Source organism: Barbus barbus, assembly GCF_936440315.1.
Source record: "Barbus barbus genome assembly, chromosome: 29".
In the NCBI taxonomy this organism is placed as follows: Eukaryota; Metazoa; Chordata; class Actinopteri; order Cypriniformes; family Cyprinidae; genus Barbus; species Barbus barbus.
The window spans coordinates 17,874,743-17,891,201 of NC_136757.1; the positions used below are offsets into that span (position 1 = coordinate 17,874,743).

The 16,459-nt window shown below is 36.2% G+C and overlaps 2 protein-coding genes across 2 annotated transcripts; one reads left to right on the forward strand and one right to left on the reverse strand.

Annotated features, from left to right (window-relative positions):
* Positions 1-146: 146 nt before the first annotated feature.
* LOC306848939 (endosome/lysosome-associated apoptosis and autophagy regulator 1-like) lies at positions 147-14,200 on the reverse strand (the record flags this gene model as incomplete). The annotated part of the gene is made up of 22 exons (XM_079383729.1): positions 147-774; positions 929-1,094; positions 1,741-1,919; positions 2,044-2,170; positions 2,826-2,927; positions 3,076-3,169; positions 3,256-3,406; positions 3,512-3,685; positions 4,692-4,955; positions 5,077-5,211; positions 6,463-6,568; positions 6,704-6,794; positions 6,957-7,085; positions 7,271-7,448; positions 7,593-7,681; positions 8,520-8,669; positions 8,777-8,882; positions 9,257-9,337; positions 9,568-9,715; positions 11,497-11,677; positions 11,813-11,933; positions 14,093-14,200. 22 exons carry the CDS (start codon positions 14,198-14,200, stop codon positions 706-708), a joined length of 2,949 nt encoding a protein of 982 aa, XP_079239855.1. The 3' UTR covers positions 147-705.
* A 497-nt stretch (positions 14,201-14,697) lies between these two features.
* cfap276 (cilia and flagella associated protein 276) lies at positions 14,698-16,135 on the forward strand. The gene is made up of 5 exons (XM_079383728.1): positions 14,698-14,884; positions 15,003-15,119; positions 15,236-15,351; positions 15,730-15,842; positions 15,939-16,135. Exons 1-5 carry the CDS (start codon positions 14,807-14,809, stop codon positions 16,007-16,009), a joined length of 495 nt encoding a protein of 164 aa, XP_079239854.1. The 5' UTR covers positions 14,698-14,806; the 3' UTR covers positions 16,010-16,135.
* The last annotated feature ends 324 nt before the right edge of the window (positions 16,136-16,459 follow it).

The window sequence follows — 16,459 nt, forward strand, 5'->3', positions numbered from 1 at the left end:
CGCAACATAAGATCAATTATTTAAATAGCAAATAAAAGCTAGACATTTATTATTATTATTATTATTGTCCTCATTGATATTATTTCTTGTTGTAGCTTGGTGTAATTATAGCTAATCTAAAGATTTAATAAACAATGGACACATTAGCTTTATAAAGTAGGCTATATTCTTTAAGAAAACTATTACAAACAAGATGACATTTCCTAAAATACAAATAACATAACAAAAAAGGTCCACAGAACATAAATGCTAGTATGCCAAATGATTTGAATGATTAAAAAAAAAAAGGCAGGTATAACTCTCAACGCATGAAAACAACATCTCACTGACCCAAATTAAGAGAAAAAAATATCATATTTGATAATATAACATGATGACATGCCAAACAAATGCAATGTAAATTTTCCAGCATTATCTTTCACAAGCATACAGGTGATACATTTGTATAGGCTAAGCCTATATACACAATGCTATAGGTCTTTAAAAAAAAAAAAAAAAAAAAAAAAAAAAATCTTCTTATGCCAGTCTTGAAATCACAGGTTTATGAGGTGACTTGAATAAGCCAGACATGTTTTTCAATATTTTTTTCTTTGCCCAGTCTCTTTGGGAATAAAAGTATTGATGTTATATTGTCAGATATAGCGTCAAGGATCTTTTGTGACAGGCCAAACATTTCTTGCTGGCTCTCCCCGAGTCTTAGAAGTTCTAGTTCATCTCCATCTCCTGTGCAGCTGATGATTTTAGAGGAACAGAATCAAAGCCATCTGACGTTCTCTGTAAAATATCAGCAGTTTGTCAAGAAAATGTCTGTACCTGCCTGTTAATGCTAATATTACTATAACATTAAACCATGTATAGCATCCATCAAGAATATAGCTATAGAGTTAATAGTACGGCCAAACTGAAGTCTGTGTTGTGACCTCCTTACCTCTCTGGAAAATGACTTGATCTTGGTGAAGAAAGATTTCTTGGAGAGGTAGATGAGGTCATCCTCTGCATCTTCTCCCTCCATGATGGCACAGCTATCTGCAGCCGGAAGTTCACACTCCTTATCTCCTGCAGTCATCATTAGCTTTGAGTACTTATACTGCAGCCTAAAGAGAGGGTATGAATACTTTTATACATACAGCATCCTTCATTTATCCCCAATTTATCTATAATTAGGCTTAGAGATAAAAGAACACATTCATCTTTGTGGCAGTATGATGTTGTATGTTGTTCTTTTTTCTTAATTTCATTCGCTCACAAAGTCAGTGTTGTACAATACAGTTATCCACTATGATTTTACACTTAAATTCATGGAATTATGAGATTGAGCACTACACTATACTTTCGAGTGGAGATGAATAGATCAAAATATGTAATCTATCAATATAGATATATGATAAAGTCTTGGCCAAAATGCAATTCCAGATGCAATGGGCTAAAAACAAATATTTTAAAAAGTATTTTTGTTTGAAAAAAACAAACAAATATATTTTTCCTTAAGTTGGCATTACTCGATTAACATCTATATAGGATATGTTTTATTTTATTCAACAATAATGTGGAAAAAAATATTTTTCCATCGATAATTCATCAATCTTTATTTTCATTAGATCAAATTAAATTAGGTAATTTCACCTGTATGCTGCTTTGTTTTCCACCGCAACAATTTTATTACTGGATGTCAAAGTAAGTACAAAGTAAACCAGTTTTTGGCCCCATTTTCAAGTATCACTTTAAGTAATGAACTCTCACTTGCGTGTCCTTTTCCAGAAGTAGCAGCTGATGGTAATGAGCAATATAGCAGCCACAATTCCAATGGAGACACCAAACTTCAGCCAAAAGTCCAGCGTCACACAGGCACTGATCTTCTGAGGAGGCAATGTCACCCCCCCTGTGCACCTCAGAGGTTGCTGCCACACATAGGTAGTCCTCTGAGAAACAAACACATTTTAGCTACATAAAGTCATCTAATAAATGGTAAAAAAAACATTTAGAGCGGAAAAATGGTCTCATTCACAAACTGTGTGGTCTATCATGATGTGAATTGACATGTACCTGAAGTCCTTGGATACAAGCGCTCACAATCTCCTTATAGTTCCTCTCAGAGCAGAGAGGACAGGCATACTGGGAGCGCCACAGGAAATGGAAGGAGCAGCCATCACAGGTGCCCTCTGAACAGTTGCTATACCAAATGCACACACATAAAGAAAACAAGCAATAAACGGCAATAGTCTTCCATTGTCTGAGTTGGAATACATATATAAAACCAGTATTATAGTTCAGTTCCAAACCATACAATATTCACCACACACACTTTCAAATCAGATTAGTTTTGATTGGTCTTGTTTTTTCCTTGGAATAGCCCCAAAAGTAGGGCTGCACCATTTGGGGAATAAAATTACAATTTCATAAAATTAAGGTTGAACCACTGACGTCACATGGACTATTTTAATGATGTACTTACTACCTTTCTGGGCCTTGAATGTGTCAGTTGCGTTGCTGTCCATGCAGGGTCAGAAAGCTCTCGGATTTCATAAAGTCCAGTCAAGTCACCTTTATTTATATAGCGCTTTTAACAATGTAAATTGTGTCAAAGCAACTACATAGGAAAATAGTGTGTCAATAATGTAAAATGAAAAGATAAAAAATATCTTCATTTGTGTTCTGAAGATGAACGAAGGTCTTACGAGTTCGGAACAATGCAAGGGTGCTTTTGTGTGAACTATCCCTTTAATTAAATCACAGCCTTTGTGATTTGATAATCGCACTAAGCAATTTTGTTGTGTTGATTAATGGTGCAGCCCTACCCAGAAGGAGAAGCTATTTTTATGTTGTACCTTGGTAGGGAAACATGGTTCTTCAGTGTTACAGTGGGATCACATCGGAGCCTAATGGAGGCTGATCTTCCATTTTTACATGCTTGCGTCGTTTCTCTAGATCTGTTGACACCATAAGAGGAAGAACGTCATTACAGATCAGTCTGAACTAAATCAACTGAGATACTGAGTTGATGTCAACGAAAATTGTTTGTGAACATATTAAAAGCATTAGAATAAACTAAACACAGATCATTGCAAGTACACTCACCTGTAGTATAATATGACATCAGGCAGCTCTGATTCAACAGGAAAGTTGCCATCCAATGACAAGATGTCATCAAATTTGAAGTCAGTTGTCACTCCTGAGTATAAAAAGTTTGCATCTGATGAATCCACAGGACAGACCCAGTGGGATAGGTTTATTTGATAGAGATTTCAAAGCACTCACCAATTAAACTATCTCCAATAGTGAAGGGCTGAGAGGACACAACACTCTGACCCCTGACCTCAGAAGGCACTATGGTAGACTGACAGATGTAGCCTTTTACATCCCTCTTGCTTTCGGTTACATTTTCCACACAGGATGCAAGAGCCCTGTTCTAAATGAGAGAAATACACACTTTAATGTTTCATTCTGAGCTTTTACAACTCTACGACTTCACTACATACTTCAGTAATGAATCTGGTCTAATTTATTCTCTTACTTCTGTCCCACATAGTGCCACACTGAAATGGTGGAAATACTGCAGCCCTTTACTGGTGAAGCGTGGGCTGCTCTGGAAGCCAGTGACATTTGCCAGCGGAGACAAATCATAATTCAGCATCTCTCCTTTATGATGCAGTGCTAATGTACAGTCACTCATGCACGCAGAACGGCCCTGTGAACAGAGAGGACAAACATATGACAGAAGTGAATAGATATATAAAATAGTTGAAAAGTGCATGATTTGCGAAAATCAATATAAAGTGGTTACTAAAAATGTGCATACACAATAATAAAGTATAATAATGTAATCATTATTAAAAAATAATAATATTATTCATTTTAATATACAGTAAATCATTTATATATGCCAAGTTATTTTATAAATGTAATAATTTTGAATATTTATTAATCATTTCACTTCCCCAAGTATGCATGAGGGAATGAAATTTTCATTTTATGATTTTTATACAAGCAGCAAGCATTACGGTCTTGTTTTACATTACATGAATAATATGCATTGCAATGATGTGAATATGGGGTGGTTGATAATCATTAAAACACAAGGTGTAAAAAGTTTGGAGTTTGACTATTTATGCATAGATTGGAATGCAAAATTATTACTTCTCTACACTATAACTGCTCAATAAATTATTTATTCTAGGGGCTTCACACCCTAATTAATATTCAAACATGTAAAAATATGATATGAATGATTGTACATTTTAAAATAATGCATTCAAGATGCATTTATTGCCATTTATTTTTTATATACCAAAAACTATGCATTTACAAGGTCACATTTCAAACTGTGCACAAATTTATTAATCACAGATTGCTGAACACTTCTATTATTACCTCATCAGCTCTTCAATCAATAATGTTTACTGAAACCTAAAAAAATAAATAAAAATAATAATAATAATAATAATAAAAAAAATAATAATAAAAAATACTGAAACCTGTCCACTGACAACAGTTCCACCTACTGGCCGGAACAGGTACTGTTCAAAAGCTAGCTGTATCAATGCATGACTTGCAAACAAAGGCTTTAAAATTGCAGTGAGCTCAAAGAACAGGGGCTATTCACACAGAATGTTTTTTTTGCAATGGAAAAGAACACATGGTCTAAAGACAAGTTTTAAATTTGAACTTCTTTTGTGTAAATAAATAATGCTTACTTCATTACTGTAAGTGTTGGGTCCACAAGGTATGCAGGCTTGCTTTCCGATTGGCTGCTCGGGCCTGATAATGGTATTTGAGGGACAGCTTTGACACACTCCAGTGCCGTTCAGCATGTAGTGTCCTGCAGGGCAGGGGACGCAGGCAGACACAGAGTCAACGGCAGCCAGAGCACACTGACGACATTCTGATGCCACACCCCCAATCACATTAGTGAGGTGGACTGAGTAGATCTTAGCATAGTCAGAGCTGTATTCATTTTTCTGTAAGACAGGAACACCACAATAGATCAGCAAAAGCTTTTTGGGGTCTAAAATCTCTGTTATTTAACAGCTAAAAAAAGGTAACACGGGAAAGAAGTGAAATATTGTAGTTTAATCTTACCATACTGAAGACCCCAGTGCGCTGAAAACCCCAGGTGAAGCTAACAGTGTTATTGCTTTTAATAAGATAAGAGTAGGACTGCTTCCCTATAGTGTTAGGCCAACTCTCCACAATATTACTCCATTCATTTTGCCCCTGCAAAGAGATGTAGACAAATCTTAGACATTAATACTCCTTACATGAAGGAATTAAGAAATAACAATGATTGTACCATTTAAAAGTTTGGGGTAAGTAAGGTTAAAAAGAAGAATAATACTTTTATTCATTAATGATGCATTACATCGATCAAAAGAAAATGTATAATGTTACAAAAGATTTCTATTTCTATTCTTTTGAACATTCTATTCAAACACATTCCACAAAAATATTAACCAGCACAAACTCTTTTCAATATTAATAATAAAACTGTTTCTTAAGCACCAAACAAGCATATTAGAATTATTTCTGCTAAAGATCCAACATTGCCCTCACAAAAATAAATTACATTTATTTAAAATATATAATCAAATATAAATGTGACCCTGGACCACAAAACCAGTCATAAGGGTCAATTTTTCGAAATTGAGATTTATACATCATCTGAAAGCTGAATAAATAAGTACTTTCCATTGATGTATGGTTTGTTAGGATCGGACAATATTTGGCCGAGATATAACTATTTGAAAATCTGGAATCTGAAGGTGAAAAAAAATCTAAATATTGAGAAAATCGCCTTTAAAGTTGTCCAAATTAAGTGCTTAGCAATGCATATTACTAATCAAAAATTTAATTTTGATATATTTACAGTAGGAAATTTACAAAATATCTTTATGGAACATGATCTTTACTTAATGTCCTAATGATTTTTGGCATGAACGAAAAGTAGATAATTTTGACCCATACAATTGTCAGTCCTGTGTCCCCATGTCCATGTGTTTTTCTCCCCATTGTGCCTTCCCCTTGACCCAGTTTCTCCCGTGTTTGATTATTCCTTTATTTCAGCTGTGTTTAATTAATTAACTAGTTTTCTCCCTGTACTTAAGCCCTGTGTTTCCTTATCTCCAGCATCTGGTGGCTTACGACGTCATTCGATGTCTCCAGCGTTCTCATTGTTCCCTGCTTGTGTTTCTGTTAAAAACTGTTTGAATTGCAGTACTCCTTGTTCCCTTACTCCACGTTTATTGAGACAACAACGTATTTTTGGCTATTGCTACAAATATACCCCAGCGACTTAAGACTGCTTTTGTGGTCCAGGGTCACAAATTATTTTAAATTATATGAATATTTCACAATGTTGATAATTTTACTGTATTTACTGTGTTGGTGAACATAAGACACTTAAAACATTTTCTTCAAGCACTAATTGTAAATGTCATATACAATGGTATAAAATACAGTCAAACTCACTGCCATGAAATACAGTTTACAATCAGCTGTACACTTTGTTTCAAACACAAATGTTATTCTGGAAAGCTGAACTCTCTCACTGTCTTCACTCAAGGAATGAGGCAGGCTGAAAAAGGAAAAAAACAAAATATATTGATCAAAATATCAATTTCTTGTATTAGCATTAATGTTGTCTTCATATGAGATATTGAGACCATTAATAAGATGCAGTTGCTATTCGTTAACATCTGTATGTGCTCACCTATATCCAGGTACTGTGAGTGTCAGCATCATATAGTCAGAGTCCTGATTGCTTGATGTGGTGTAGATGTACTCGCCCGCAACCTCCCAGCCTGTTACAACAAAACCCCCATAACTCACAAACACCTATGACAGAACGACTGTCTACAAAAACTTTATGCCCTAATCAATGGCTCACTTAAAATTCTATATACAATTATATCAAATTTGCATCAAATTGTGTGGAGAGCTAGTGAGGGGATATTTAGGCCTACCTGTGCTCCTCTCCGTGCTTCTGTATTCTGAGCTGAAGACTGAACTCCTCATATTGCTGGGCATTTTGTTCCACCATATATATTCAAAACCCACGACTGGTTCCGTTCCAGCGGGACACTCCGAGCATTCTGAACACATGTCACATGATCGTTTCTAATAGTGAGTTCTGTTCTTGATGCACTACAATAATGTACTAAAGCACACATATGTTATATACACATGTAGTGTTGCCACCTATAGATAGAACAGAGATGCATATGCTGTCATAGGGAGTGAAATCGTTAATTGTTGTCTGCTGGCTGTCTCTCTCTACCTGTCCCATTTGAATAGAAGCCATGTGGGCAGGGTTCACAGGTGGAAGTGTTGTTGGAGAAGAATCCTGGATTGCATGGAGGGCAGGCCATCATCTCCCCTGAAGCCGGAAGCTGCACTGCCCCCTCCGCACTCTCACTGCAGATCTTAGGCTCGATCCACTTATACATCAGTTGTGTCTAAATATATATAGATATATATATACAGTCAGTTGTCATCTGGAGATGTTACATCAATAAAAAAATGAAATTACAATAAAATTACAAAAAATCAAAAATCATAATAAAAATAAAATAAAATGTTTGTTGGATATTTTGTGGTACCTGACCACTGGAGTCACATGGTGTGTGAGTATAGAAGTAATCAGTTGTCATGCAGGGCGGTCGCTGTCGACAGGTTCCAGATCCAATTCCTGGAGTAACACACACAGGACAGAGGAAAACTCCCATGGCATTAGGAAAAACACACACATTTAGATAAAGTGATAAAACACAGTAGGCAAATCCCATAGGGCACAGGCGCTAGTGCGTGCAGGTCATTTACATGAACATTTACTTTCATGAGCTTACATTTAAATGCTTGATCACATCTATGCAGATGTAATGTTTAAAGCCCTGTATAATGCATTTGATGGGTGACCACCAGTCATTAAAAATAACTGTGCTTACATGCATCATGATTTTCTAGTATAAGACTATGTATATGTTAGTTTAACCACAAAATCATTCAATAATATATCAACAATTCAATATTGTTTAATGTTTTTATAGAATTATTTTAATTAGTACAATTAACTTGATGTTTAAATATATATATATATATATATACACGCACTTCTTTTAATTGAAAGACTTCAGGATCATTTATGCACCTACACAAGGAATATAAATATTTTTTTTGTTTGTTTTTTTTTTTTTTATCAGACGCTTTTGTCCAAAGCGACTTACATTCAAGTTACAGATTTTACATTTTATCAGGTCTTGCTTTCCCTGGGAATCGAACCCATGATCTTGGCGTTGCTAGCACCATGCTCTACTATTTGAGCTACAGGAAAGTTCAAATAAATATATATGTTATAAGTACTCCAATATTCCACACAAAACATCCTGTAAACACTCATATAATTGTCTAGGTACACAGGAAAAAATAACACTACTATGAGCAATAATGAATGTGAAATTATAACAGTAGCAGCTGATGACTGACCTGAATTAACATGAACATTGCTTTAAAAATGCTGAGACACACACCTGAATATTTGTCCGCCTCACAGGGTTGGCACGCAGTGGCTCCCTTATTAGAGTACGAATTAGCAGGGCATGGCACACAGCGGGCAGCCCCTGGTTTATCACTATAGGTACCAGGTTTACAGTGAAAACACTCAGATGTATACGAGACACCTGAAGAAATGGTCGATTGTTATTTACTAAGTCAATTTTTTTCATACATTCAAATTCAAGCCATCTTTTTTTAAGGTAGTGCACAATGAACTGTGTTGGATAAATACCTGAGATGGCAATGTTCTTCAGTAGAACTGGTTTGGCAGTGTTGGCAGCCAGAGAGAAACCTGTTGTTCTCCAGTACAAGACATTGTTACCACTACTCAGCTGCACCTGGATAGATAGCAAGAAGAAAAGGTTTTGAGGCCTGAGGCTTCTACATATTCTCTCAAAACACACACAAACACACACACGTGTTAGGTTTCCGTGATATATGGGGACATAGGCGTAATGGTTTTTATACTGTTCAACCTGTATTTTCTATTGCCCTACTACACTAACCATTCACCTAAACCTACACCTTACAAAAAACTTTGTGCATTTTTACATTTTCAAAAACTTAATTTTGTATGATTTGTAAGCTTGTTTCCTCATGGGGACCAAAATATTTTCCCACAAGGGAAAGGATTTCGGATATTGCCATCTTTGTGGGGACATTTTGTCCCCATACCACAGGGTTTACCAGGATCACACACACGCAGACTTACATAATGGTAATCCCAATCACTTTCTGATATCTTCATCCAGCCACGCTGAGAGTCTGTAGACTGACACTGGTCATTCTGAACCTGTCAGCACATGCATATCATATCCCATATCATCCAGTATCTAACATTGTCACATTTGTGGTTGTTATGAAACTCGATTTATTAATTTTATATTGCCTATTATAAGATATTTATATATTAAACATGCACTATATACAAATTTAATTTAACAATCTCAATTTTTTGTTTTTTAATTCTACATATGTATATATTTGGGGAAAAATATATAAAAATATAGCCACAGTACTTACATAAAACTCAAAAAACATGTGGTTGTCTGGATAGAAGTATTGGAAGGACACAGTTCCAGGCTTCTTTAGACTCACAGCATATGAAAGAGTTGAAGTGCACTCATCTGTGTTAGAGGCAATATAATCACCTTTTGGGATCCATGTTGAGCTGCGCAGATGCAAAAGACACATGTAATGGGTCCCCATTAAAGCAAATTTCCACAAAAGTCCATTCTTCAGTTTAATTTTAATTCCAAAAAATTCAAGGTCCTGACTCGTCAAGCACTTTTGCATAAACATTCTGAGCATGCAATTACTGTTAAGTGAATGTTGAATGGCTCAGCCATCCATTTGATCTTGAATTTTAAGTACTAGCACCTGTTTGTATCTTGAAATGCTGTAGCTCAAATTCATATATACAGGTACATCTCAAAAAATTTGAATATCGTGAAAAAGGTCAATATTTTTGTCACTCATTTCAGAAAGTGAAACCCATATATTATATAGATTCATTACACATAGAGTGAAATATTTTCAAGCCTTTATTTCTTGAAATTTTGATGATTATGGCTTACAGATAATGAAATCCCAAAATTCAGTGTCTCAGAAAATTAGAATATTACATAAGGTCAATAAAAAAAAGGATATTTTAGACAGGAATGTCAGGCTTCTGAAAAGTATGTTCATTTCTATGCATTCAATACTTGGTTGGGCCTCCTTTTGCATGAATTACTGCATCAATGCAGCGTGGCATGGAGGCAATCAGCCTGTGGCACTGCTGAGGTGGTATGGAAGCCCAGGTTGCTTTGATAGCGGCCTTCAGGTCATCTGCATTGTTGGGTCTGGTGTCTCTCATCTTCCACTTGACAATACTCCATAGATTCTCTATGGGGTTCAGGTCAGGCGAGTTTGCTGGCCAATCAAGCACAGTAACACCATGGTCATTGAACCAGCTTTTGGTACCTTTGGCAGTATGTACCTTTGGCAGTATGGGCAGGTGCCAAATCCTGCTGGAAAATTAAATCAGCATCTCCATAAAGCTTGTCAGCAGAAAGAAGCATGAAGTGCTCTAAAATTTCCTTGTAGATGGCTGCGTTGACTGTGGACTTCAGAAAACACAGTGGACCAACACCAGCAGATGACATGGCAGCCCAAATCATCACAGACTGTGGAAACTTCACACTGGACTTCAAGCAACATGGATTCTGTGCCTCTCCACTCTTCCTCCAGACTCTTGATTTCCAAATTAAATGCAAAATTTACTTTCATCTGAAAAGAGGACTTTGGACCACTGAGCAACAGTCCAGTTCTTTTTCTCCACAGTCCAGGTAAGACACTTCTGACGTTGTCTCTGATTCAGGAGTGGCTTGGTAGCCCTTTTCCTGAAGACGTCTGAGCGTGGTGACTCTTGATGCACTGACTCCAGCTTCAGTCCACTCCTTGTGAAGCTCTCCCAAGTGTTTGAATCAGCTTTGCTTGACAGTATTCTCAAGCTTGCGGTCATCCCTGTTGCTTGTGCACCTTTTCCTACCCAAATTCTTCCTTCCAGTCAACTTTGCATTTAATATGCTTTGATACAGCACTCTGTAAACAGCCACACCTTTCCGTAATGACCCTCTGTGACTTACCCTCTTTGTGGAGGGCGTCAATGTTCGTCTTCTGGATCATTCCCAAGTCAACAGTCTTCCCCATTATTGTGGTTACTGTAGGGATGGTCATTAATTGAAACTCAAATGTAAATATTCTAATATTTTGAGATACTGATTTTTGATTTTCATGAGCTGTAAGCTCTAATGATCAAAATTAAAACAAAAAAAACTTTTACTTACTTTACATGTAATGAATCTAAAATAAATGAAAGTTTCACGTTTTGAAATAAGTTACCAGAAAAAATTGACTTTTTCACGATATTCTAATTTTTTTAGATGTACCTGTATATGAGTCACTCACTTGGAGCAATTTGTGTGAGTGTCTCCTAAGTTCATACTGATGCCATGGCTGACAAAGCCAGTGGGTAAAGTGTCCCACTCGTCGAAAGCAACACCCGTCCCAAGAGAATAGGTCCCTGCAACGCATTTCTGACACACTTGAGTTCTCATGTCCAGAAATTCACCATCATTACAGCTAAACGCTGACAAAAGAGAGAAAAAACAACAAAGATTAAAGTATCTTAATGCATTTCTAGCTTTGAAAACCTTTCACCTGGAAACATAGCATGCTAGAGACCGTTATCTAGTGGCGGTGTATGTGTGTTGCAGTTACTCACTGCAGTGGGTGCCTTTGACTGGATCAGGCAGGCCAGTGCAGGTCTCAGGCTTGTTGGGTATCGCTACTCTCCATCGAGAGCCCAAAACGTCACAGTCTGTGTACTCAAAATGATAATCGGACTGCAAAATATTGAATCACACAAAAACAGCTGCACTGAAATGTCATTCATTTTGAAAATAAGACAAAATTAGGACCACTGTAAAATTGGGTTTTGTGCAGTGTAATAAATTTGTTGGAATAATTGGAGATATCAACCACATAAACCTTATTCAGTAATGATTAATTTAGTGTTTAAGTAAGAAAATTATATTGTATAGCCATCCAATTAATGTAGAAAAAACAGATTAAATGATAAAAAGCTGACATGGAGTATTTAATAGGTAGCTACTCGCCAAATAAATAAATAAATAGGCCTACATGGAAAAGAAATGTTGATTTAAATTGGAATAATTTTATATTATGTAATTTATACTATCATAAAGCTTCTGCTTAGAAAAAAGCTTTCATTATAATACTATATTACAGTAATATTAAAACTGCAGTGGTCCAAAGTCTGTCTCTGAGTGCTTTTAAGTAATTTTCACTACAGTTGATAGCTGAGATGCACAACTCATTATTTTGTGCTTCACAGACATAAAATAAAATTGTAGTTACCAACATCTTGTTTATAATGTTCCTCTGGATTATACCTCCTTTTAAAATACTGTGTAAGATCAATATTTGCACAGTAGGTGGATCCACCCACTGAAGATCAACTTCAAGGAAGTCTTCGAATCCTTGTCTAAACAAACAGTCTTTAGCAGGTATTATTTACTCACCGTTATGCAAAGCAGGAGAGCCTGATAAAATAAAACCTTGAATATATATTAACATATTAACATCTCCAAACATCCTGTTTATCAGTTTATCCTAATTTAACGAAGGACATAATAATGTGTAAAAAGATGCTTAAATGCTTAAAGGTGTGGTTTAAATGAAACAATTATTTAAACTCAAAGTGGTTTGTATATGTTGACAGCTAACTCCCCCAAAGAACAGGCAGCTGGCAAGAAACAAGAACCTAAATTAAAGTGACAGAATGGCACCTGAGGTAACAGCAGACACTTCACTTTCACAGAGCAATTCAGAATGACCCATGTGAAATGAAACAAGATTAATAGTTAACAAAACCTCAACGTGACGAGTGGCCGTGCTTCCAGTGCTTTGTGTTAGTGCAGCAAGTAAGTAATGTTTAGTGAGAAAGAAAGAAAGAAAGAAAGAAGTTGTTGTTCTGAGAAAGCAGTCCACATCATAATCCTCACATCCATATAAATGATGAAACTGAGAAACCAAGGCAACAGAACAGACTGACATTTGTTTCTATGGTGTCTCTTAGGGGTCAGATTAATTGATGAATCTCTTACTCCCACAGAAAACATGCATGGGCTGTTTTTTTTTTTCACAAGGCCAATGGCAATTTTCACTTGGTCTATTGTCAATTATATTTGCAATAATAAAAATGTTTTCAAATTATATTATTATTACTATTATTATAGACAGGTTCAGGTACACCAACAACAATGCAGCCGTTTGTCGTCTGATCATTACAGCAGATGCCCCTTTCACACAGCTCTCTAGGGCCAACGGACAAGCTTATCTAGACATGATAAAGTAAGTGTGTCACCCATGTCCATAATTACGTTTACTCTTATTCAAACAATTATTTTCTGGAGGAAAAAGAGGACAGAGAGCTAAAACATACAGCAGAATGGAAACAAGTTTACTGAAAGCTAATACTGATGATGCATGTGAGCTTTTTTATTAACTAAGAAAACATCCAGCTCACATCCCTTATTTGCTTTATTAAATGAAATGAGCTGCAGGCTTCTTCTTTTTTCATGAAATTTCTATGGTTTCTTTTTTGTAAAGTGGCGTCATGTTATACACAGGCTCCTGTATGATGATGTGTGTACAATACAAATTTCTCAGCATGTACCTTACATGATATATATTTTTTTATAGAGTGTACTAGTCCTTCAGGACAATGTTGGCTGTTTATAATGATCAATATTCCATCAGCAGCAGCAGTAGCTCACAAATGTGTTATTCTGTTCATGTGTTCAGCCAGTCCAGTCTCTCAGCCAATAATAAAACTGTCAATAACAGCTGTCAGAAATAAACAGCATATAATAAAGTTCAAATCACTTGAAATTACATTATTTTAAAAGACTGTTGTAGTAGGCTACCCCACGTTACAGTCTCAGAAAATCTATATAATGCACAATAAAGTAGCACCTACCTCTTTGCAGCTGGGTAATTCACTTGCCCCCGTTAAAAGTAAGTGAAGCAGAAAAATAACAGAAACGCTTTGCGTTTCAACATTGAAAAGCACATGACTTAAATACATTTCTGTTTCAAAAAGATACGTTCACTTCAGACATGCCGTGTGACAGTAATAGACGTGCTGTAAATATTGCTGGGCTTTTATCCAGGCACTGTTTGCACATACTAAACGTGTAACGCGCTCTGCTCTCCTATTGGCCAGTCTCTTTGGGATGGAGTTCCAACTGCAAACGTGTCCCTCTTGTATAGATAGGCTACATGTCAATAAATTAATATTCGTAAAGATTAAAATAAAATAAAAAAATCATTAAGCACCGAGAACACGGCTGAATAACAAACATTATGAGGTCTACATTTGGGGAAAACACATTTTAGTAAGTAGCAGCAAATTCTGGGCAAACTAAAATGATTTTTATTTTATTTTTTTTGTAAAAACAACGCGGTAACAGCCTCCTAATCAACTGTTAATATAAAGGTTTACACCAAAATGCGCTTGTCTGTATGGTTAGTTAGCATCTTTACGTCTCGAGCTGTGGTGCGGCAGACCTGACGCTCACTGTTGGTCTCTAGGCAACGGTAGGAGGGACAACAACAAAAAAGTTGCAAGTAAAGATCCCAAAACATCGATCTGCTATATTCCACCAGACTCATTTGGATTTATTGTGGAAATATGCCACAAGAACGAGATCCTTTTCCATTCCCGCAATATGAGAACGATTACACATTTACAGGGAGTAAGGAAATTCAGGTAATTCAAATTATGAACTTCAAACTTCATAACTGACCACCCTTTTCTAGTTCGCATGCTTTTTGATTACAGCCTACATGTGTTTACATATTTCTTACTTTTAACCTCGCTTGATCAGAAACTACCATATGACAAGCCAACCCATCTCGCACAAAACGACGAACCCTGGAGAAGACTCCATAACACGACTACACACGCCAGCTCTCGGCGAAATGCCTTTCATTATGACACTACAGTGAGTTGATGTAGCCTAGCCTCAAAGGAAGATTTGGATTTTTGACGTTACTACTAGCTACTGATTCAAAGCTTTGTGTTTTTGAAATGTACTGACTGCTAAAATGTTTTCACAAGGCACCAAAGGACAGTCTGGACATTCATCTAAAATCCACATACAATCATCATCTAGGATTATTTCAAAACAAAAATCAAACCTTGACGCAGAAGGAAACTGTTGCATTGGATAATGGGTAAGGCCTCTAAATAATTTATACTGAATATTATGAGTTTATGTCTTTTATTGTGTTAGTTAGCTGTATTTCTTAATCAAAACAACCCAAATGCAGTTTGATATTAATTGGAATGCAGGATTAAAAAAAACATGATTTTTGAAAAAACAAAATTCAAGTGTTACCCGTTTTTGCAAATGAACTCTTCATATATATTTTTTATTAACAGATAATATATTGATTAAAACTTAAAAAAAAAAATCTAGAATGTATTTTTATTGGTAACGTTACTTCAATAAAATAAAAAACACACCCAAACAGCAGAGGGTTTAGTTTGAAGGCTCAGTAAGGCTAAAACTTGCAGCCATTTTGATGTTGTTCCCCTCCCACACCCCACAGGACACTGAAAAACAAAGAATTAGAAGAATCAATGTGCGAGACTGAAAACAAAGGAATAAGAGTGTGGGTCGACACCCAGAAGGCTTCTATATACAGTATTAAAGGGTCCATAGGTGAGATTTAATTCTCAACCCATAAGAAAGAGATTCTTTAAAAAAAAAAAAAAAAAAAGTGCTACAGAATTTAAACAGTGTTTATTTTATTTACAGAGTCTCATCACACCGCCTCTACAAACCGAGGTTACTCTCGTAAGCATGATGGCGGATTTTACTCTACGTAACACAATACATGTGATTTACAAGTTCAGATGGGTTACCCGTACTCCCACCAGTCAGTTGTTTAAAAATGGGTATCAGAAATACCACGTATAAGGGCTTGACAAAAAGAGAATAAAATAACCTTATATATGCCGGTGTGGTCTCTTTAAATGAATATCGCTACAATAAATGTGTCGTGCAGCTCCGTGATGCTCAGACTTCAAGGACTCGCGCACTGTGAAGTTATGGTGAGATCAGAATCGCTGTTATACTCAGTGAACAAGCAGAGCATGCAGGACCGAGATCCAGCACCCTGCCTGTTCTAGTATATCTGATCGACTCATCATTTCTTACCACAGTTTCAACTGCGGATGCCCGAGTTTTGTGAAAAGCCTCACGATCATCGCTACAGAAGCTCCCGAGTCGGTTATTATCATCTCTGTATCCGAGCAGGGCAACAACTCGGACCAGAT